This window comes from Myxocyprinus asiaticus, chromosome 47 (genome assembly GCF_019703515.2).
Source record: "Myxocyprinus asiaticus isolate MX2 ecotype Aquarium Trade chromosome 47, UBuf_Myxa_2, whole genome shotgun sequence".
Taxonomy (NCBI): domain Eukaryota; kingdom Metazoa; phylum Chordata; class Actinopteri; order Cypriniformes; family Catostomidae; genus Myxocyprinus; species Myxocyprinus asiaticus.
The window spans coordinates 8,974,047-8,997,630 of record NC_059390.1 but is presented as its reverse complement, the minus strand read 5'-3'; the positions used below and the strand labels follow the sequence as shown (position 1 = coordinate 8,997,630).

Sequence of the window (23,584 nt, the reverse complement as noted above, 5' to 3'; positions counted from 1 at the left end):
TATCAAAGGGATCATCACTTTTTATGAACGTGATTTGCTACTTGCTATTGCTAATCTGTTGCAGGTGGTATTGGGGGTGGGGCATTCTCATTCTAGAGATCATTTTATTGGACAAAATGAGAGAGTGCAGTGTGAGTCATCAATGTTTTGGTCCGTATTCCCTGCACATTTTAAATGTGTATATCTGCTAAGGCCAGTATGATTTTCACCTATTGTGCAAGCTCCCGACCGATTTTTTTCCTGTCGGGAGACATCGTGTGAAAATCGTTGGTGGGCTTGTTACAACTGCGCTTTTCCCATATTATTCATTAGCACATCAAGGATTCTACAGAAAGGCCATGCTGTTCTCTGCTTTTCAAACAAATATAAAAAATACCATTATAGTGGTATCTACACGATAATGGATGTGTGATATATATATATATTTTTGACTCCCCCAAGCTCGAGTCTGGTGAAACCAAGGACACCAAGAGTGAAAGTTCTACCTGTCAATCAACAACTGCGCTAAAACAAGATTTTTAATCTTTGCCAGCTATGTGTGGCTTAAAGCGCATTCACATGGACAAGACTTTACAGAACTTCTTCAGTATGTCTGATATCAACATGTTGTGACACAGATGAGAAGCATGCACATCAGCTCAGTTAAAACAGTTACTTCACTAATATAACTCAGAATTCTGCTCTAAATGTCATGTTTGCACTTAGGTTAAATCCAAATATAACTGGCAGCAATGGTGCGCCATTTTGCACACTTTCTTTTTAATCTTTTACTTTTTGTGCGCTTTATTATCATGCAGTAACTGGCAGTAACACACTGGAGTAATGATTGATGTATGCAGCCATGAAATCAGACAGCCTCCCCTTGAAATCTGAATCTGTCAAATGTCGGACAGCATTTGAATTTTGAATAATTATCTGTAATTGTTTAACCCTTATGTTGTGTTGCGGGCATTTTGACCTGGACGATTTTTTTTTTTTTTTCACTCAATCCAATTGGAATAAAATTCCTTGACTTTGTTCACATATGATATCTGAAAAGACAAAAAAAAGAAAAATGAAAAATTGGATCATTTTCTTTACAATTTATTGGTTTTATTTCACTTTGTTACACTTCTTGTGTTCCCAGTCAAAAATGTCCGGCCATTGGAAATGAATGGATTAGACTACAAAATACAGAAATATTAAGTGTTCAGGAGCATCCCAATGCCTTAGATGAGCACATACTGTTTGCACACACAAAGTCCTTGGACATGTGCACCCACACTCACACATACACACACACACACATACACACACACACACACACACACACACACACACACACACACACACACACATCGTGTGTTGATCGCCCTCTTGTGTATCATCTTTCCATGAACACTCTATGAGGAATATTTCAAGATCTACTTATCATATTATGTTGCGTTTGGGCTCGTTTGAATCAGAATAGTCTGCTGTAAGTTACGATATCGAAACAGTTCTAATTTGTCAGCAAATTAAAAAGCATTATTTAAGAATTGGTTGGATCAGTTATATGCATTATAAAGTCCAGATTCTAGGCTTTAAAATGCCTGTTTTGTTCAGATCAAGCAAGTGGTTAATTTATTAGTCATTATTATTATTATTATTATTTTTATTTTTTCCGCAGGGAGTGCCCCTCACTGACCCGGTATAAGCTCAGTTCAATGAATCATTCTACCAATAAAAATATAAATATATTTAAAATATGTTCAAGAAATTACTGCCACATGGAATAAAAGCAGTCTCCTCCACTAACTTTATGTTTTATAATGATAAATAGTGCGATTGCTTCTAAATTCTCTAGGTCGTAAAGTCGTGTACCACTGCATCTGTACAATTATCAGATAAACTGACTTGTAACATCTGGTGGGGCTCAAGAACTCGCACTGTATTCGCCTGGCCTAAAAGTTTACTTTCATATAGATGGCTTCAAAGCTAAAAGACATGAATTAACTCATTTTACATGACCGGCCACCATGTTTTCCTTTTTCATACTGCCACCAAGCAAAATAATGATTATTTACCAAAAAGTGATTAGGGCGAACTTAGAAATTTCTACAAGTTATAATGGCTGCTACACCCCTGCCAAAGTAAGAGTCATCCTTATACAAGACATCACAAGCTGTTGTGGGTTATGCACATATGTTCCTCATATGTTTTGTTTGTGCCTCCATTCTCTCCACATCTATAGACATTGTTGGATCTAGGGGCCTCTCCAGACTATAAGGACAGTCGTGGGCTCACCCCCCTCTATCACAGTGCCATGGTTGGGGGAGATCCATACTGTTGCGAGCTGCTCTTGTACGATCACGCCCAGCTAGGCTACAGCGATGAGAACGGCTGGCAGGAGATCCATCAGGTAACACGTAAATAACTGGCTTCTCTTCTAATGCGGATGCAGATCCCACACGTTGGGCGAAGAAAAATCTCCCCTAATGTAAAAGTTTCTTCTCCAGCGAGACTAAATATATCCTTGTTTATTATTTGTTACACCTGCACCAGTGGGTGATCGGAATGTGTGCGTTTTTATTCCATAGGCTTGTCGCCATGGAAACGTGCAGCACCTTGAGCACCTGTTGTTCTATGGAGCGGAGATGAGCGCTCAGAATGCCTCAGGAAACACAGCACTACACCTGTGTGCCCTCTACAACCAGGTACACACACTCACTGTCATACACTCAACTTTATCAGCTATGTAGTCTCACATATACAAGAGTCAAACTTTGGATCCCAGTGTATAAAATAAAATAACAAATATTTAATTTAATAAAAAATATGTTATATTATGTGCACAGATTTTTTTAAAGCATTTTATGCTGTTGTTACCCATCCTAAAGTACATGTTTCTTGTGCCTTTTAGTACACTACAAAATAAACAGAGTAGACACTCCTGCTGAAAAAAGTGCAATTATGCTCTAAAACAAAAAAGTATGTTTGGAATGGCATACTACCTACTATTTGTGAAGTAGTATGCAGTATGTATACTGTGTGCAGGATACAAATTTCTGTATGCATGGAATGCTCAAACGACCTACTACATATGCCAAAATATGCAGTATACAACCAGAGCACACTGTATACTGTATCCTATAACGCAATGAGTGTGATTGGACCTTAAACTTTTAGTTTTACGAATGAACGAATGTTACGAATGATTGCCAATAGTTACAACATTTGTACACAAATTTGGATTAAAATGCAAAAATAGTTGCATTTGTTTCCCAGATTATAACTAGACACCTGCTGAATTAAACATACAATGTAGTGAGGTCATGTGACATGCATGCTTATCATTGCATACTGCATACAGTTTCACATGCTTTTTAAAATAAATAGTAGGCAGTATACATTTATATACTTCTATATATTTTTATATACTACTATTTTATACTGCACACACAATATGCAAAAAGCACTAGTATTTCATCTCAAGCAGAGCCACTGTATATAGTTATTAAACTCTTCTGGGTACCAAATCACATATCAACTCACACATTTTCTGGGTGTTATAACTATAATCTCCACTAATGTTCTCTTTCTGTCACTTGCTTTTCCCTTGTTCCCTCTCCCATTTCTGCAGGAAGGCTGTGCTAGAGTTCTCCTGTTTCGAGGAGCAAATAAAGAAATCAAGAACTACAACAACCAAACAGCATTTCAGGTGACCACACCTCTCAACTGATGTTTTGACCTAACTGTACACTTTCCAGTAGAGAGCTCTGATGCTTACCGGTAAGTTTTTTTCAGACAGGGTTCCCATGGTCCTGGAAAACCTTGAAATATCCAGGAATTCTAAAATTAAGATTTCTAGGCCTCAAAAAGTCTTGGAAATTCATAAAATCTTTAAAAAGTCACACGAAAGTAATATAAATGTAAATAGTGAATATATAGTAGTATATATACAGTAGTTTTGCTGTTCCGTAAAATATTTCATTGGCTTTAAAATAGCTTATTTTGTGGGTGCTTGTGAAGAGTAAAAATTCCATTGAGGATCTTAAAGGAGACATTTGTGCACTTATATGTATAGTCTTTTAAATCTATTAATTCACATTTTAAATAATTAAAAATATATAAATAAATCTCCTAATTACTATTCATTAGTATCTGACATACAAATGGAAATCCACCCAGCAATCTATGTCAAATTATTTCTAAAAAAATGTTATGCTGGATTCACAAACAACTGGAAAGAACATGCAGGCCAAATATTAGCAGTCTTTCACATATTTCCACCACATAATTACCAAACAACAAAAGGAACTGTCTCAAATGATCTCTTAGACTGATTTAGTTCATGAAAGCTCAACATATAAGTCATTTAATGTTGTGATGGTGTGTATTTGGTGCTAACTTAGTATGAAATCCTCTTTCTGGTAGGTTGCTATCATCGCAGGGAACTTTGACCTGGCTGAAATCATCAAGATCCATAAAACCTCAGACGTTGGTGAGTTACAGTAGTTGGTCTTGGTTTAGTCTGAACAGCATGAGGCAGTGTGGTCTTATCTCTACTCAAGGCCTCTACAAAACACAACACTATCATGAACCTGAGTGGGCTACCAAGATTAAATTTGTTCACTGAAATTCAAACCCAGCAACTCATTAATTAGACGGAGGTGCACACATACTGTACTTTTGGTAGTGTATCATTTCAGATAAAACCAAGGTTTCTTATTTAGTATAGTGGACTTCTGTTCCGAGTTACAGCAGAAATGACAACATAAAAGAGTATTTGATCTTAGGAATCAGCCCAAATCTGGTAACTTCATAACATGTCAAAACAATCCATAAGTGGATGATTTCTTTTCATTTCAGACAATCAATCTGAATGTGCAAGATCTAGGTCTGTTTCTACCAGCTGTCTAATTCTGAAATAAACGACTGATGTAATCTCTGCAGTACTGTTTATCATACAAGTATATGTGGGCTACTGTATATCGCTTTATAACTTGCGTGTGTTTCTCTTTGTAAATCTCAGTCATGCTCTGTGTGGTGTAATCTGTGAGTCATCTGTTTGTAATCTCTCTCTGTGTCTTTGTGCAATCTGAGTTTTTCGTGCTGATATCTCTGTCCAGTCTTTGTTTATGAAGTAGTTGATTATTATTTCACCACTGCAATCCCCCACTCCACTCCCACTTGGTGTATTTTTGTGTACCCTCTTAGGTTGTGGCTCTGTACACTTGCAGCTTTGATTTGAAATGAAATTGTGAATAATCTTTTGGTATTTACATCCATAAACCATGCACCACTAAGAATTACAGCCATTTGTATACATTACCTCCACATCACCATTTTAGGCAGAAATGCTTCAAAGACAAGCATCACTATAACAACTGCTCATACATAAGGTGTATGAGCAATTGTACAAATTGCTCAAAATGTACAAATCCAGTTGGACATGTATACATAACCTTAAATGACAGCTATTTGACACAAGCCATTCTGATTTGGTGCTCTGGTTATGAGTGATTCCACTTTCTATAAGTCTGATGCTAGTCAGTCTGTTCTGCAGTGCCTTTTCTTATACAGTATGATAGTCTTGGTCATATCCGTGCCAACCTCCTAGAGAGTGCTCTTGATCCATTCAACTGGCAAAAATGGGTTTTCTTCACAACTGATAGCATTCTTTGGAAGTGGTCATTCTGGTATACCAGGTCATTTGAAATCACAAAATTCTTTGATGAGTTGAAGGTGAATGAGACTTGCCTTGAGGGTTAGTTCACCCAAAATTGAACATTTTTTCATTATTTACTCACCAGTGTGTTGTTCCAAACCTTTATGACTTTATTTGTTCTGGGGATTGTTTGGTAGAATATTAGCTAAGACACCCTTCAATTTCATGTATGGAAAAAAAGATGCAATTTAAGTGAATGGTGACTGAGGCTAACATATTTTCTTTGTGGAAAACAAAAGGAGATGTTAGGCAGAAAGAAAGTCTTTGGAACAATATGAGCATGAGTAACTGACACAGAATTTTTCTTTTTTGGTGAACTATCCATTTAAGGATGTAGTACATGAGTCATGACATGTTTTAACTCCCTTGTCAGATATAAAATGCAAATGGATATTAAATGGCTGTAATTTTCCTAGTGGTCCTCGGTTTACGGATGTAAATGTATTCAGATTAAACATGAAACTGCACTGTAATTATTGTAATGTGTAGTGGTAAGAGCCAAACAACAAAACATGTTTTATAGTCCAAATTCTTAATGGGCTGCAATGTGCATTCATTTCATTTTCCATAATTGGTGTGTTATGTGTGTGGTGTAAATCCTTTATTATCTGCATGTCTCTACAAATTTACATGGTTTTATATTATAAGCATGGAAATCGACTATATAGCCATAAATAGGCTCTACGTGTTTGTCTCATATGTGTTTGTTAAAGGGATAGTTCACCCAAAAATGATTATTTAGTGAAACTGTTGACCGACAGTTGCTCTCCTCTGCGTGTTCATGAGACTGCACGAGAGCAAATTCAACCAGCCTCCTCTCGTGAAATGGGGAGTTCAAGTTTATCTAAAAACAGGTCCACCTCAGCTATAGAAACAACAGAACACAACACAGCTGCACACAAATCAGAGAACCGAACTTACTAAATACTGTATGTCTGATGAGTTTGTAGTCAGAGAATGGATTCTATTTCTATGCCCAACCTCATTTGTTTGAAAAAGAGTACTCAATCAAACCGAGAGCTAGAGGAGGCAGGAATGTCTTTTCTCTATTCTGAACTGGTGAGCATTTGTGACGGACATCCATCTAAAGACAGCGCTACGATACCTCAGCGAAACCACTTGGTAGGTGTAGTGGACTAAAGCACTGAACTGGTAAGCAAAAGGTTGTTGGTTCAATTCCCATAGCCACCACCATTGTGTCCTTGAGCAAGGCACTTAACTCCAGTTTGCTCCAGGGGGATTGTCACTGTAATAAGTGCACTGTAAGTCACTTTGGATAAAAGTGTCTGCCAAATGTAAAATGTGTAACTTTCTTGGCCAAAATCAAGTAGCTTTTAACCAGCTATTGAGATGCATCACTATACTGTTATCAGATAGTTTGTGGACCGGTGCCAGTTCATAACAGGCAGGGTTTCCCGCCGCGATGCCAAAAATAGAAACCAAGCGATCAACAGAATGTCCTGTTACTCATCACGGCTGGTGAGGACAAAAACTCTGATTAACGTAGAAAATATACCTTTTATCATGTGTTGATTGCCATCAGGTTAGGACACGGTGTGACTGTAGCTGCCTTCAGCCTCTTCTGTCTGTCTCTCTCAGTTTGACTGAGAACGTCGTTTCAAATAAAAAGGCTGGGCATAGAAATGCATAAATTCTCTGACTGCAAACACATCAGACATATTTTGTACGTTTGGTTCTCTGGTTTGTGTGCAGCTTTGATGTGTTGTTATTTCTATCACTGTGGTGGACCTGTTTTTAGATAAACAAAATTAGTTTTCGCTTGAACGCCCCATTTTGCCAGCGGGGCTGTGTGTACTGCAGCTCTAGTATAGTCTCATGAACGTGCAGAGGAGAGCAATGATCGGTCAACAGTTTCACTAAATAATAAAATAGATTTCAGTTTGTTTCTCACCAAACCTCATCGTATGCTTTCATAACAATCATGAGTCTTGTGGAATAATTTATTAGACTTATGAATTGTACTTTTACATTCTTTTGAAGCTTGAAGAGGTGGTCACCATAAACTGCCATTGTTTGACATCACTGAGCACAACATTTAATTTTTTCACAATTTCTCCCTTTGTGTTAAGAAAAAGAGATAAAGTAAAATGGGGTTATAACAACACAGGGGTGAGTAAACAGTGATTGAATTTTCATTTTGGGGCGAACTATCCTTTTAAAGGAATAGTTCACCTAAAAATGAAAATTCTCTCATTATTCACTTAACCTGATGCCATCCCAGATGTGTACGACTGTCTTTCTTCAGCAGAACACAAATTAAGATCTTTAGAAAACTGTTGAAGCTCTGTAGGTCCTTATAATATAAGAAAACGGGTGCCATCAGGTTGCTGGCTATTTGACGTTCCAAAAGACATATTTAGGCAGCATAAAAGTAACCAACATGACTCCAGTTAATCAATTAATGTCTTCTGAAGCAAATCGATAGGTTGGTGTAAGAAAGAAATCGATAATTAAAAAGTTTTTATCTTTAAGTCATTGCTTCTGGCCAGCGCTGGGATGCTGTTTGAAATGAACTAACTCTCGCGTGACGTTCGTTCCTCTGTAGTATACAAAGCGTGCCCTTCCGACTTCTCGTGTGAACGCGCCATAGCGTTTACGTCACTGATGCATCGAATGCTGGCAGGAAGTGATTTTTTTAAAGTTAATAAAGTTTTTATTATCGATTTGTTTCTTACACCAACCTGTCGATTTGCTTCAGAAGACATTAATTGACTGGAGTCGTGTGGATTACTTTTATGCTGCCTAAATATGCCTTTCAGACTGTTCAACAGCCAGCAGCCTGATGGCACCCATTTACTTACATTGTAAGGACCTACAGAGCTTCAACATTTTTCTAAAAATCTTCATTTGTGTTCTGCTGAAGAAAGACAGTCATACACATCTGGGATAGCATCAGGGTAAGTGAATAATGAGAGCATTTTCATTTTTGGGTGAACTATTCCTTTACTGTACTGTATGAATAATTATTTATGTGTGTGTTACCTTGTTCCTGTAACAGTGCCTTTCAGGGAGACCCCCTCATACTCGTTTCGGCGGCGTGCGGTCTGTGTATCCCCTCGTCGCTCTCTGATGCGGTCAGCCAGTGATAATGCTCTGGATGAGAGTTTGCCGGCCCCCTCTCCTGCCCCCTCCCTTCGCAGCCTGCCCCCCCTCGAGCCCGACGATAGCACACCCACCCTGCGCAGCCCCCAGTCTGCTCACACACACACGCGGAGCCTCAGGAGACACACCCGCGGTCATCTCAGGTGTGAAGTTGTCTGCGATTTGAGGGATAGTTCACACAAAAATTAACATTCTGTCATCATTTACTCACCCTTACGTTGTTGCAAACAAGTATGACCTACTCTCTTCCATGGAACACAAAAAGGCGATGTTAAGCAGAATGTTACTGTAGCAACAGTGACCATTTTGTAGTGACTTGAATTTGGAGAAAACAAATTACAGAATTTTCCATTTTTGTTGAACTATCCCTTTAACAGAACAGCATTAAGGTAAAGCACAATGAATTTGATTACTTGACATAGAAGTTTCATTTTAGCCTGAAAGCTAGTGGTTTTCTGCTCTCTGCAGCCCTGGCAGTCCTGTTCAAAGAGAGCCCAGTCCTCCTGCTGTATCCCGAGGGCCAAAGCGACGTCTGTACAGCGCGGTGCCCGGCCGAACCTTCATCGCCGTCAGCTCCCACACGCCACAGGGCGAGGGTGAGATCACGCTGAACCGCGGAGAGAGGGTCAAAGGTTAGTAAGTTATCCTTTCACCCAAAGTGATGAGCATCTTTCTGTAACAAAAATCTAATAGTGTTTCTTTTATTAAAATAAGGGCTGTCAATCAAAAAAAAAAATTATCGAATCAATTACATGATATGACAATTCATTAATAACAATTAATAGCATATATCAATATTTGCTAAAAAAAGGCCCCCCCAAATAAAGTTAATTCAATAAATAATAATAGGGTTGCCATCCATCCAGGATTTTCCAGGATAGTCCCGGATTTTGGCCGTCTGTTCTAGAAAATGTAATTCCATCCCGGGATGCACAATGTCCCGAAATTTGAATATTTTCACGCAATGTGAGAAAGGTGCCCTGAGTTGTTCGCCTAACAGGAACAAGTTAGGCTACTCAGCCTTACAGGAACAATTCAAGGCACATTCATACAATGGGCATATTTTCACGATGCGTTCTGACATATTAACTCTTGTTTATAAGCACACTATGCAAGGAGAAGAATCAAACGCATTCATAAGAAAGTCGGATTAATTTTAGTGAATGCAACTGCAGAAGTCAGTCCTGTATTCTGTACACACATGGAATAAAAATTTAGGGGATTCACACTAGGGTTGCCAGGGTGTACGGTGTTACCGGTTTTACTCGGTACAAGGGACAACACCGGTGTGAAATTTTATACCGGTGGAAACATAATGAATGGAATATCAATATCCAATATCAATACAATAGCCTAACGAATAGAATAGCCTTAAATAAAGAATAGTTGCCTAATGAAGTGTTTGTGACCCATGATAAATTAACCTAAATAATGCACTGAAAGTCAGATGTTCTTTACCATCGTATCAAATAACACAGGCAGCAAAGTATGTGCACTGACAGAAGACGTTTAATTGCAGGTAGTGAATATAATGTGCATGGTGGGGATCTGTAAGACGTCTCGGATTTGGAATGACACAAGAAATGCTGTTAGACACACAGACATGCTCTTGAAGAAACACACTTTATTATATTTTTAAGAACAGATGACAGAAAAGCTGTCTATGCGCATGTCTGATGAACTGTTTGTTCGGAGTTGTGCAGTCTCGTGGAACACACGGATGTAAAAGGTTCTCACTCTTTCTTTGTTTCAGTCTTCTGAATTTTTTTTTGCAAGAATAGTATTGTCTGTAAGAATGCTGTAAATGACCTCAAACATCTCAGCTCAGGAGGTGCTCTGAGTTCAGTTCGCTTCATTTCCACAGAGCAGTTCGTTGTGAGCGCAACTCTACAGGGTCACTTATATATAGCCTATACATCTGTGATTAAACATAAAATAAAACAAAAACTTGTTCACCTCGAACCATGATTTATATTTCAGTGATTATTATCATCATTATAATTATTATGTTTACATTTAGAATTGTTTTTAGATCTTAATATGTATTAGTACTTTTCCACCATTGTCATAGATGGATACTTGCCTGACAGTAAATGGAAAGGTGGATATATAGGTTTTTTTTTATTTTTTACCACTTCATTATTTTAATAGCTTTTTCGTTTCCTTTGAAGTGCAGTTTGAATTTAGAAATGTCTTTGGTTTAAGTTTTTTGTTTTTTAAATAAATTAATTTAAATTTCAATGCAAAATCACTAAAGTAAGAATATTCACCGATCCCTCAGCCTGGGGGTTGACGATGTAATTGGAAATTGTGATATATATATTTTTTTTGAATAAAAATATTGTGAACATATTTCTTGCATATCGCCCACGAATTTATTCACACATTCAAAGTCAGTACTCTTCCAAAGCATCTAAACTGGGTCCTGGGATGAAAGGTAATAAAAAACCAAGATTAAACCCACAACAACCCACAATAATTGATGTATTTGCCTGGACAACGAAATACCCTACCGGTAGCCCATGATGGAGATAATGCACAGATGAAGTTGATTTGTTGCCAGAGAGATGTTGCACTTCACAACTGTTTAAAAGCCATCTTTCAAAAAGTTGAACAACACACATTTTAATTGCACTTCAGTTTTTTCAGTTTCATTTGAAATTTTGGCTAAAATAAATAAAAAATAAACTTAAAAGTTTGAAATCAAGATGCCTTGCGTTATTGTGTAGGCTATTGCTTAACGAAAATAACGCAATTGTACCACCTAGCGTCCAACCAGCAGTAATACCGATGTTAGTCAGTTTGAACGTGAACAACGCACCGGTGTGAAAATTATTATACCGTGGCAAGTCTAATTCACATTTGCATTTAAATGCAGTTGTCATCCCGAAACTTTGTAGGATGTTATGAGCAGAAGAATGAACAATTTCTACGCAGAATGACTTAAATACAGAATCTACACTGATATTCTCCTGAGCACTAAAGATATTCGGACTGGTGCCGGTTTCTGGCATCTGGAAAATCTTAACTGTCTTAAATACAAAGGGCAGATCTGTCCGAACACACTCCTAGAAAAACCCCCACAAATGTCACACACATTCCAAGAGATAGATAAAGAACCGTTGGCATGGAAACCAGTGAAATCACAGAAAAATGACATTCCATGGTTCTTCAATATAACCAACTCTCTACACTTAAAATTATTATACTAATCATGAGGCACGTTTTCAGCTCACCAGCTCATGAACATTTGACATGGACATTGGACTTTTCTCATTTCACTTCAATCCAAATACACAGCCATGTGTAGGATTATACTAAAAATATGGACAAATGCATCCTATACAAATGATAACCCTGTAGTATGTTTCTTATAATGTGCAATGTATTATCCATGTTGTAAAACCAATGAATTAACCATTATGATTTTTAATCAGGTATTTTCATGTTTTGTAACTAGCACGTTGAATATTCATGAAAGTATGTCATGTTTCATATGTAAATGCTCGCCTGTTTATGTAGAGAATGTTGATTTTTTTTTGGGGGGGGGGGGGGATTTTTCCCCCTTTTCACCCAATTTGGAATGCCCAATTCCCAGTGCACTTTTAAGTCCTCGTGGTCTTGTAGTGATTCGCCTCAATCCGGGTGGCGGAGGATGAATCCCAGTTGCCTCCATGTCTGAGACCATCAACCCGTGCATCTTATCACATGGCTTGTTGAGCGCATTGCCACGGAGACATAGTGCGTGTGGAGGCATCACGCCATCCACCGCGGAATCCGCGCTCAACTCACCACGCGCCCCACTGAGAACGAACCATATTATAGCGACCAAGAGGAGGTTACCCCATGTAACTCTTCCCTCCCTAGCAACCGGGCCAATTTGGTTGCTTAGGAGACCTGGCTAGAGTCACTCAGCACGCCCTGGGATTCAAACTAACGAACTAGCGAACTCCAGGGGTGGTAGCCAGCGTCTTTTACCACTGAGCTACCCAGGCCCCCGAGAATGTTGATGTTAACAAATGTCATGTCTCTTGCACTGATTTCATTATATAAAAGTCATGATGAAAATATGTTCACACCTTAAATTAATTATCTTGTGGGGAGGACAGAAATGACCATGTGACCCAGCAAAAGACACTTCTTATTTGCTCAAGACACCTTAGTGTTGCGGCCAACCTCAGCTCAACAAAACCTCCCCACCTAGGACGAACCTTCTCTCTTGGTTCTTGAATCTTGCTCCTCTCTTAGCCCTTCTTCGGCTGGCTTCGCTTCAGCGCCCCTCTGCCCAGATTCCGCACAATGTAGAGTTAAAAAAAGCTCGGAACGCAAAGTTCCGAGGCTCTTCTCGGCGCTTCGACTCACATGTTATGGGAAGTTGCGAGTCTCCCTTGCTGGAGACCTTGCTTCAAAGTCCCACCTGATCATTCCAGCACTGAACTACTCGCGTCCATGATCTTGGCAGAGGTCCAAAAAATCGACGGAACAACCAGAACTTTCTACGGACCCAGCCAAAGAACCAAAGCAACGATAGGAAACACAACGAAACGCAAGCACACCTCCAGACTTTTGCTAGAAAGTGCTGGTGTTTTATTTAAATACTTTGGGTAACCCAATTGCAAATCGAGGTATACTAAATGAAGTATCGATGGTTCAGGGCGTGGTCTATAGACTACACGGTCTATAGACAATTTTCTCTGTTAAAGATAATTTCCATTTACCTTCTGTAACAGTTCACTCACCAACCTGGTTTTATGTTCATCTATGTGTGTTAGTTAGTTTGATATTGTAGATTAGAAATAAAGTCTTGTTTGTATTCAAAGAGGATATGACTGGTATATTTTGATAAACTATCTTGTTAATTGATTCTTAAAGGTCAAACATTATTTCAACATATTTGCGATATTATTTTCGATGGCCATGAAAATAGTATTACTCTAAAGAGTTAACAGACGCGTCATATCAACTCAGCAGAGTGACCAGACGTACACCTTAATTCTTTCAATATTCCCCGAATTAATCATAATTCCCTTCTAGAGCTAAAATTCCTTACATATAAATTGTGAGCAGATACAACGAGCCTGTTGTATTACATATTTAATGGTGGAGAAATTTTATTCAGATTTCTAATCTGATCATTTGTCATTTATCCTTCATATAATGGCGGTCGAACGCGGCCAAGATTCCTAAACTAATTAGCATATAAAATCCTACACTTTGTAGTGTGTACTTGGCCAAGGGAAGCCCAAACAACGCGCATGCTCCAGAAATACAGTAGGATAGAGTACAGTACATCACGCAAGTGGTTTTGTGATGGCTCCAGGCAACACTCACATGCAAACCAAGCTTGAAACGTGCATGTCGGATGAGAGGAGGAAGCATATTTAATGCAGATAAAGCTCGAATGCCAGATTTATATTATTAAATTTGCAAGAAAACTACTGCAATAACCAACAAATACTTACACTCCTGCTTCAGTTCCACTCAAACACCTGCAATAATGATTCTGAACAAAAACATTTGGGGCTAGACCAAAATCATTTGGGGCTTGAGCCCCGAATGTTTTGACCTAGCAATGCCCCTGGCCGGTTGCTGCAGTCTGTGACATCAGGACTGAAACTTCATGCTGTATCGATGAAGCAATTTTCCAAATGTGGCATTAAATTGTTCATGTGTGTCTCCACTAGTGCTGAGCATAGGTGAGGGAGGATTCTGGGAAGGCTCAGTTAAAGGACGAACTGGCTGGTTTCCTGCTCACTGTGTAGAGGAGGTCCAGATGAGACAGTATGACCCACGACTCGGTCAGTGTACGGTACAAATACCACATAAAACACACTCACATACAGGTACAGTCATACTCTGTAATATCCATACTTAATTGGTATTGATGTGGTCACACATCTGTTTCTCAGAGACGAGAGAAGATCGTACTAAGAGACTTTTCAGGCACTACACTGTTGGCTCCTATGACAACTATACCTCGTACAGGTACACACTCCCTCTCCTTTCTTACCTCCATCATGTTATTTTTTAGTACTATTTGTACTATATACTGTGCAGTAGTATGTAAGATTACAGGTAGTAAGCACTTTCCATAAACAGGGTACAAAATAAGGCCTGAAACTTTCAGAAAAAAAGTCACCCTTTCCCCTTTTCAACAAATGGTCTGTAAGAGATGATGCTTTCAGAAAATGTTTATTGCCAACCTCAGGAGGTACACGTACAGTCACAGATTTTAAATGTATGAACATAAAAGTAAAGTAATAATTAATTTTAAGGAAACAAATTTAGCTAGAAGGTAACGTTTACATGCAAAGCAGACTAACAAAGTTGTCTATGCAATCTGATGACTAATATAATTTTATGTTTAAATACTGCTGCAATATCTTACAACAAACTGAAAGTACAGTATGCATCTATGGGAAGAATTTTGGCAATGCAGCACATGCGACAATGCAATGCAGTGATTATTGATTTCTGTAAATTCACAGTGATTATGTTATAGAAGAAAAAAGTGCAACGTTGCAGAAAAGAGATAGCGAAGGATTTGGCTTCGTGCTTCGGGGAGCTAAAGGTACACACACACACAGGTGAGAAGAAAGAGAGATCAGATACACACAAATGTAGTAATTCCATGCTCTCTCTTATCAGCTGAGACACCCATTGAAGAGTTCACACCTACTCCTGCATTCCCTGCCCTGCAATACCTGGAGTCAGTGGATCTGGAGGGAGTGGCATGGAGGGCAGGATTAAGGACAGGAGATTTCCTCATAGAGGTGAAGAACTTTTGACAGCATTTAAAGGGCTATATTGACCCTGCAAAAAATTTACCTTGGAGTTTTGTGCACTAAAGTGTAAGAATTAGTGCTTACATTTAACTTACATTCACTCCTGTTTACACAAACACCAACCTTACACGAAAGTATTATGGCAGTACCATGTTATCAGATGGTAATACCATGGTACTTTGCTTAGCTTATTCATATACCATGGGATTTATATTGTACTATAAGGTGGGGTGAATTCTTGTAAATCGGACCACTCCTTGACAGTCAATTCAATGTGAAAAAGTGGCCTATTTTATCTGAAACCACCTTACTACAGAGAATACCATGGTATTACCATCATTGTAGTTTCAAAAACATGGTATTACCATAGTTTTTCCATGGTCAATTTTTATGGTAACACTATGGTGCTTTTTGGCAAGGGCATTTGAAAAAGGGGTTTGAAAGAGTCTAGAATCCTCTTAAAAATGTAGAATTGTAATATACACAATAAAAGCAGTGATGAGAAAGAAAATCATAAAATAATGATACAATTACAATTAAAATAAGGTCCAAGTAATGGTAATATAAATATAATGACAATATACAACCCCAATTCCTAAAAGTTGGGACAGTATGGAAAATGCAAAAAAAAAAAAAAAAAATTAAATTCACCCTGTGCTATATTGACGCTGATTTTCCTCTTTGGTCCGTAAAACACCACAGCTGTTTTTTCCAAAAACTATTTGAAATATTGACTCATATTTCACCGCAAAACACGATTCCACTGTTCTACTTTACATACATCTTAGATGAGACCAAGCCCAGAGGAGTCGGCAGCGCTTCTGGACAGTGTTGATGTATGGCTTCTGCTTTTTGTAAAGCCTTAACTTGCATCTGTGGATGAATGAATAAATGAACGTTACACTTATATAGCGCTTTTCTGACACTACACTCAAAGCGTTTTACATAGTGAACAGGGGGTTCTCCTCAACCACCACCAACGTGCAGCATCCACCTGGATGATGCGATGTCAGCCATAGTGCGCCAGCTATTGGTGGAGAGGAGATAGTAAAGTGATAGAGCCAATTTATGGATGGGGATTATTAGGAGACCATGACTGATAAGGGCTAATGGGTGGGATTTGGCTAGGACACCAGGGGTAAACCCCTACTCTTTACAAGAAGTGCCCTGGGGTTTTTGCTCTGGGAGAGAGTCAGGACCTCGGTTTAATGTCTCTTCGGAAAGACAGTGGCTTTTTACTGTATAGTGTTCCCGTCACTATACTGGGGCATTAGGACCCACACAGACTGCAGGGTGAGCACCCCCTGCTAGCCTCACTAACACCTCTTCCAGCAGCAACCTAAGTTTTTCCCAGGAGGTCTTTCTATCCAGGTACTGACCAGGCTAAACCCTGCTTAGCTTTAGTGGGCAACCAGTATAGAGCTACAGGGTGATATGGCTTCTGACCATGGACGCATGGATGCTTCTGGATGCAGCTGCGAATGGTGTTGACTGACAAAGGTTTACAGAAGTATTCCTGAGCCCATTTCATGACATTCATTACAAACGAATGACGGTTTTTAATAAAGTTATGTCTGAGGAATCGGAGATCACGCGCATTCAGAAATGGTTTTCGTCTTGCCCTTTACACACCGAGATTTGACCGGATTCCTTCAATCTTTTAACTATATTGTGCACTGTAGAAGTTGAAATGGCACAGCACAGGGTGAAAAGAATTTACAAATCACTGCATTTTGTTTTTATTAGCATTTTCCATATTTTCCCATTTGGGGTTGTACAATAAAATGTAAATAAACATTCAGCAAGACATTAATGATCAGATTATTCTGTCTATCTATCTTTCCTTATTTCTCTCTCTCAGGTGAATGGGGTGAGTGTTGTAAAGGTGGGACACAGGCAGGTGGTGTCTCTGATACGGCAGGGTGGGAGTCGGCTTGTAATGAAGGTGGTGTCTGTCACGCGCAAACCTGACACAGGAGATGTCATCCGCAAGAAAGGTTCTATCCTAAACTTGTTTCATGCAAACACATGCATTGGCCTTTTTGTATGATTGGACATGCAAAACACTTGTTAGATAATATTCAATTTTCTGTCATTTTAATAATTAATTAGCCCCCCCACCTCCCAAGAGGGACCCAAGCACCAGCCTGACTCTGCGTTCCAAAAGCATGACCGCAGAACTGGAGGAGCTGGGTAAGACCCATGTTGACATATGCTCACACATACTTTGTTATGTCTGATAAGTCAAGTTAAAACAGATGCCTCATTATCATTATCACCATAGGGTATGGCACAAATCAATATTTCCAGGAACACTTTGTGGAGAAAAGCTTTTACTGTTTTTTGTTTTGTTTTGTTTTGGTTTTTGCCATGGGAATGATATCCCTGCTGGAAAGGCAGACTAAGACCAACATGAATTTCCAAGCTTTTCTAAGCTGGTTCTGGTTTTTCTAAGCTGATTTAGTGCATTTGCAAAGCTGATTTATGCTGGTTAGTATTGGTTTGAAATATAGTCTAGAATGTCTATAGTTTAGAATGTTTTAAAATATTATCATACACATACATTCCATTTAATCTGTGAGCTAAATCAGGAACAATCAGGAACTATAGATTTGTCCTTCTTGTCCACAAGCGTCAAGGAGAAGGAGGGGAGGTAAGACATGACAGCATCAACGTGAGACTGATTCTATATGCTGATTGGCATGGAATGTCATGAATAGATTTATCCAACCTTGTTTTTTAGCTTGTGTTGTTACCTGTGATTGTGAATAATTGTAAAGTGTAAGTGTATGTGTTTGTATTCTTTTTTAAATCGTTTGCCCTATATGTACGCCTATACCTGTTGTGGATTGTGAAACTTGATGAGCTGTTGTGTATGTGTCTAGTGATGTATTTGTGATTGTATATTTGTTCTTTCTTTCTTTTCCTTCAAACTGTGCAGATTACACATATGGGATTTAGGGAAGATCTGTGTTTTTATTTGCTGGTGTACTTGATATTTGTTTGGTCTTCTGTGAGTTGACGGAATATGATCAGGAATGTTTTTTAAGTGTTTCTCTGTGTGTGTTTCTCTGTGTGTATCCCTCACAGAGAAGTTGGATGAGATGTTAAGTTCACCAAAAGAACCTGTTGTAGTGATGAGGCCACGCCCCCCAGATGACCCAAGAGCAGCCACTGTGAAGCAGAGGCCAACGAGTCGCCGCATCACACAGGCTGAGATCAGTGTGAGTCTGATGCACATAAAAACACACCACATTCAATATGCCTTAAAAGGACAGTTCACTCAAAAATTAAGATTCGCTATTTTTACGCACCCTCGTGATTTTTCAAACCCAAATGACTTTCGCAGAAAGATGTTAGGCAGAATGGCAGCCTCAGTCACAGTCACTTTCATTGTATGGACAAAAGATGCAATGGAAGAGAATAGTGACTGAGGCTGACATTCTGTCTAACATCTCTTTTTGTTGTTCCACGGATGTAAGTCAGTCATACGGGTTTGGAACAGCATCACAGAGAGTAATTGCTGTCTTTATCTCATTGCATATTGTGCAATTTGCAAAAAGAATCTTCTAAAGCAAAATTAAGTAATAAATAAGGGAACAAGACATTTATTGCCATACATAGCAACTACATTATGACATAATATGCATTGTATGCGACAGATGGTGCACATCACCATTGTAGTACAGTAGCCAAAGTGTGTCACTAAAGATACTTTTGCCAGCCAATTTGGCTGCTGATCAGTTTCTGTTTATAATCCATATTGTCTTGGGATAAATAAGACATCTGAATCTGAATTGAATCCATTCCATGTTGACCTGGGTGGGATGGATCATGTAGCATGGCATGAAATTTGATAAGACCGCATTTCTGTTTATTTCTTTGATAGCTGATTAATAAGAAACAGTGATTTGTTTTGTTCTGACAACTACTGAATTGTGGTCAATTTTTGACCATGCATTGTTTTATATATATGTGTGTGTGTGTGTCTGTATAGTCTTTGTTAGAGAGGCAGGGTTTGCCAGCAAATGCAGGAGTGTCTTTAGCTGTGGACAAAAGTCACATGCAGCTGCCTCGGGGAATGTCAAGAACAAAGTCATTTGGTAAATCCATGCAAATACATCCATACACAGATATAAACAATTTTTGCATGCAACTCACAATATCTCCTTATTCATGAGCACACACCAGTGCTACACCAACTTAGACCCATTCAAATAAAACTATCAGCTTGCATCAGAATATCAGGGTTTCCCATTGTGTTCAGGCCTGTGAAAGCCATTGAAATTAATGAAATCTCAAAAGTCATGGAAATGTTGAAAGTGGATATACATTTTTGTAATTTTCTCTGCTCTAAAATATTGAATGAGCTAAATGTTGCTCTTTCGTAGACAGAAGAACACTTACAAGCCATAGCGATGTCCAATTTGTTAGTTATAGTTCTTTTGAGGCAGTTCTTTTCCACAAATTAGTTGAAATGGTATACAAATCTGTTTTTGTGATTCATTAGCAAATCAGTCTGAATCAAAATTATTTTTAAAACTCTGTATCCAGAAATCACAAATGCCTGAGAAGGTCATGGAAAAAGGGTGGGAACCCTGGAAAATGCACTTGATTTATTAGGAGTTACTATCTTTGTTCACAAACACGTTGCTGTTATTGTGGATTGTTTTACAGGTGCTCCAGAGGATGATAGAATCTCTGCCCTGATCGGAGAACATCGCTTCCCTAGAAGCTCTTCAATGACCGACAGCTTCAGACAAGACAGTATCCCACCCCCTCCACAGACAGCTCCTCCACCGCCTCCAACTCCCTATTTCCTTGATTCAGGACCACCTCCTTCCTTCCTCCCGCCCCCACCCCCCTCTCGCGCTGCCAACCAGAGCCGTTCGAGCTTCCGCCCGGGGGCGGAGCCCAAGCTCCATGGCCCGGTCACGACAGACCGCCAGCGAAAAACACGCTCCATGATAATTCTTCAGGACACCTCCCATTTGCCAGTGGAGCCGGCCCCTATTGCAAGACCGCAAACGCCTACCTCTGGAGCTGCCCCTCCTGAACGCGGTCGTAGGCGTGGCCCACAAGTCGAGAATCCGTATGCTAACGTGGGCCGTCTAAGTGCGGTCTATACTCCAACCAAGCCTCAGCGCAGGAAGAGCCCACTAGTCAAGCAAGGACAAGTTGAGGAGGGTTCTACTGCTCAGTCTAGCAGAGACCCCTCTCCGTTGGGCGGGTTGCGTATTCCACACAGCAGCCGAGCAGAGCAGTTCCAACAGCAGGTTCTCTCAGAGCGAGCCAGGATCACGCCTCCTGGGGCCCGCCGAAGACCTAGTGTTTTCTTGTCTGTAGAAGGGGGAGCAACAGAGCCGCAAACCACTCCATTACTGTCGCAGTCCCACTCTGTGGACGAGTTAGCTGAGTTGCCTCCACCGGCTCCAATGCTCTCCCCTGGCCCACCACCAGGGGGCACCACTTTTATACACCCTCTAACAGGTAAGCCACTGGATCCTTCACCACTAGCACTTTGCATTTTTTGTACAGCAAATGTTTATGCAGAGAGGGATGCCGAAAACCTTATCAAATATAGAAGCAGTGGCATAGAAGGTAGTATGCTGCTCATAATATATAAAAAGCTGTTGTGCTCATGGGGACCTGATTTTGATTTAAGCCTGGGTCATGCACTTATCCCATTCCCCCTCTCTTTATCTCTGCTCCAGTCAGTTCTCCACTGTTCTATCTAATAAAAGGAAAAAAACAGTACAATAATAATAATAATACAAATTTGTGTTCGTAATGTGGTTATCACAATTTTTTTTTTTGCTTAATTGTTTAAACAAAAGGAAAAAAGATGTTAAAACACTTAAATAAAAAAAATAATTAAACACATTGTTTTCTCTGATATAAAATATATATAAAAATATATATCTAATATAAATGAAATATCTAGTAAGATGAATTAATTCAATAATTATTAATAATTATCAATACTAAAATATTAAAAGCTTAATATTTGGGGTTACACAATCTAATACTACTAATAGTAATTAAATAATACTTAAAGGATAGTTCACCCCAAAATTTTAATTCTGTCATTATTCACACACCCCCATGTGTTGCAAGCCCATATGACTTTCTTACTCCAATATGCAACCTTCCCAGCATTTAAAATGAATACACTGAGATTTTTATGAGATTTTAACCCCAACTTTTATACGCCCTTAAACAGGTCGACCACTGGATCCTTCATCACCACTAGCGCTTGCACTTGCTGCACGAGAACGAGCTCTTAGCGGCCGGAATACACCCACTCCCACGCCCTCACCTGCACCTTCTCCCACTCAAGGCCGAGTGGTGGAGAGACCCGAGACAGAGGGAGGTGCAACACCACCTGCTCCTCTTGAGGCTCCTCCTACTAATTCATGGAGAGAGGAACCTGTAAGCATCACAGAAACGGCTAGCCAAGTGACTAGCGGTAGCCCTGGGTCTGGACGAAGCCTGGAGGAAGCACTTAGTGTGCCACCCAGTGTGCAACCTGCACTAATGGATACAGAGCATACTCAACCGGCAGTCCCGCCCACTTTGCCCTCCCCTGCCCCCACCCTCTCAAATCTGACTGCTCGAAGTCTGACTATGAGCTCAGAGGAGGAGGCGGAGCCCTACACAGTGACCCTGCCTCCTGCACTGCTTTCGTCAAGTGATGAGGAAACAAGGGAGGAGCTTCGTAAGATAGGCCTTGTGCCCCCCCCTCAACCCTTCTCCAATGGCCTTCTAATTAAAGAAACACCCAAAGCCACTATAAGCATTTCACCTAGTGGATCACGGCCATCCATCGCCAAGACCTCCTCTGGAAAAGCAAGTGATTCAATGGCAGACTCTGGTGTTGAAGACCCCCATATGGAGACCACCAGTACTGTTTCAACAGTCTCCAGCATGTCCACTTTGTCATCAGAGAGCACAGACTCCACCCAAGCAAGCAAACCACGTTGTGGGGTGGGGCGTGGTCGCCCCGCCCATCTCAGGGACCCACTGCTTAAACAGTCATCAGATAGCGAGCTGCTTCCACATCCACCCAGCACAGGCCCCACCCGCCCACGCTACCTATTCCAAAGACGCTCTAAACTCTGGGGAGAGGAGCCCAAGACACAGGTGGGTGGGGCCGATGAAAGTCGGCCTGCAGCTATGGGTGCGGAGTTACTAAGCAAAGATACTCTTTCACTGGGGGAGGAGCCACCAATGGGAGCGCCACTTGACCCTGGAAGGAGGTCACCTGTGGGAGGGGCCAGGTAAGAACAACCTGTTGCAAACTGTAACATTTAAAGCTGATGTGTGTAATTTTATGTTGAAAATTCTTGTATCCCAGCTTAATATGCAAAGTCACCTATAAGTAAGCCATTTTTTGGTTGATTTCACTTAAAGGTGTAACATTTGGGTTCTGTGTTTCTGTCAGAATATTCTTTATGCAGTCCAAATGGTGGGAGTTTAGGGAAGTACCATCTATTTTTACAACCAATGAAAGACAGGGAGAGATTTTCTGGAATTTGTTTGAAAACAGTGATTATTATGCTGGCTTGAAAAAGCCAACATACTGTTACTCTACAGACATGGTTAATGGTTTTTCCAAAATCCCTAAACCAAGACCAAAATTATCAATTGTAATTCTCGCTAGAGCTTTCGTGCCAAGTCAACTAAACTTGGCACAGACCTTCAGACTATAATGTACAGGTGCATCTTAATAAATTAGAATGTCGTGGAAAAGTTCATTTATTTCAGTAATTCAACTCAAATTGTGAAACTCGTGTATTAAATAAATTCAATGCACACAGACTGAAGTAGTTTAAGTCTTTGGTTCTTTTAATTGTGATGATTTTGGCTCACATTTAACAAAAACCCCCCAATTCACTGTCTCAAAAAATTAGAATACATCATAAGACCAATAAAAAAAAACATTTTTAGTGAATTGTTGGCCTTCTGGAAAGTATGATCATTTACT

The 23,584-nt window shown here is 39.7% G+C and overlaps 1 protein-coding gene across 4 annotated transcripts in view; it reads left to right on the top strand.

The window, feature by feature from the left end:
- The window catches only part of LOC127436646 (SH3 and multiple ankyrin repeat domains protein 3-like), a 43,920-nt gene that overhangs the window by 9,738 nt on the left and 10,598 nt on the right, over positions 1 to 23,584 (top strand). For 3 of the 4 annotated variants that reach the window (XM_051690908.1, XM_051690906.1, XM_051690909.1), the window contains exons 7-23: positions 2,213 to 2,380; positions 2,559 to 2,675; positions 3,602 to 3,679; positions 4,396 to 4,462; positions 8,709 to 8,955; positions 9,281 to 9,444; positions 14,497 to 14,610; positions 14,722 to 14,797; positions 15,301 to 15,383; positions 15,461 to 15,585; positions 17,459 to 17,594; positions 17,710 to 17,790; positions 18,230 to 18,250; positions 18,688 to 18,821; positions 19,595 to 19,700; positions 20,275 to 21,087; positions 21,821 to 22,877. In XM_051690908.1, the coding sequence (XP_051546868.1) occupies positions 2,213 to 2,380; positions 2,559 to 2,675; positions 3,602 to 3,679; positions 4,396 to 4,462; positions 8,709 to 8,955; positions 9,281 to 9,444; positions 14,497 to 14,610; positions 14,722 to 14,797; positions 15,301 to 15,383; positions 15,461 to 15,585; positions 17,459 to 17,594; positions 17,710 to 17,790; positions 18,230 to 18,250; positions 18,688 to 18,821; positions 19,595 to 19,700; positions 20,275 to 21,087; positions 21,821 to 22,877 (3,587 nt within the window). The remainder of the gene's footprint in view (positions 1 to 2,212; positions 2,381 to 2,558; positions 2,676 to 3,601; positions 3,680 to 4,395; positions 4,463 to 8,708; positions 8,956 to 9,280; positions 9,445 to 14,496; positions 14,611 to 14,721; positions 14,798 to 15,300; positions 15,384 to 15,460; positions 15,586 to 17,458; positions 17,595 to 17,709; positions 17,791 to 18,229; positions 18,251 to 18,687; positions 18,822 to 19,594; positions 19,701 to 20,274; positions 21,088 to 21,820; positions 22,878 to 23,584) is intronic. The other variant, XM_051690907.1, reaches the window with a different exon arrangement.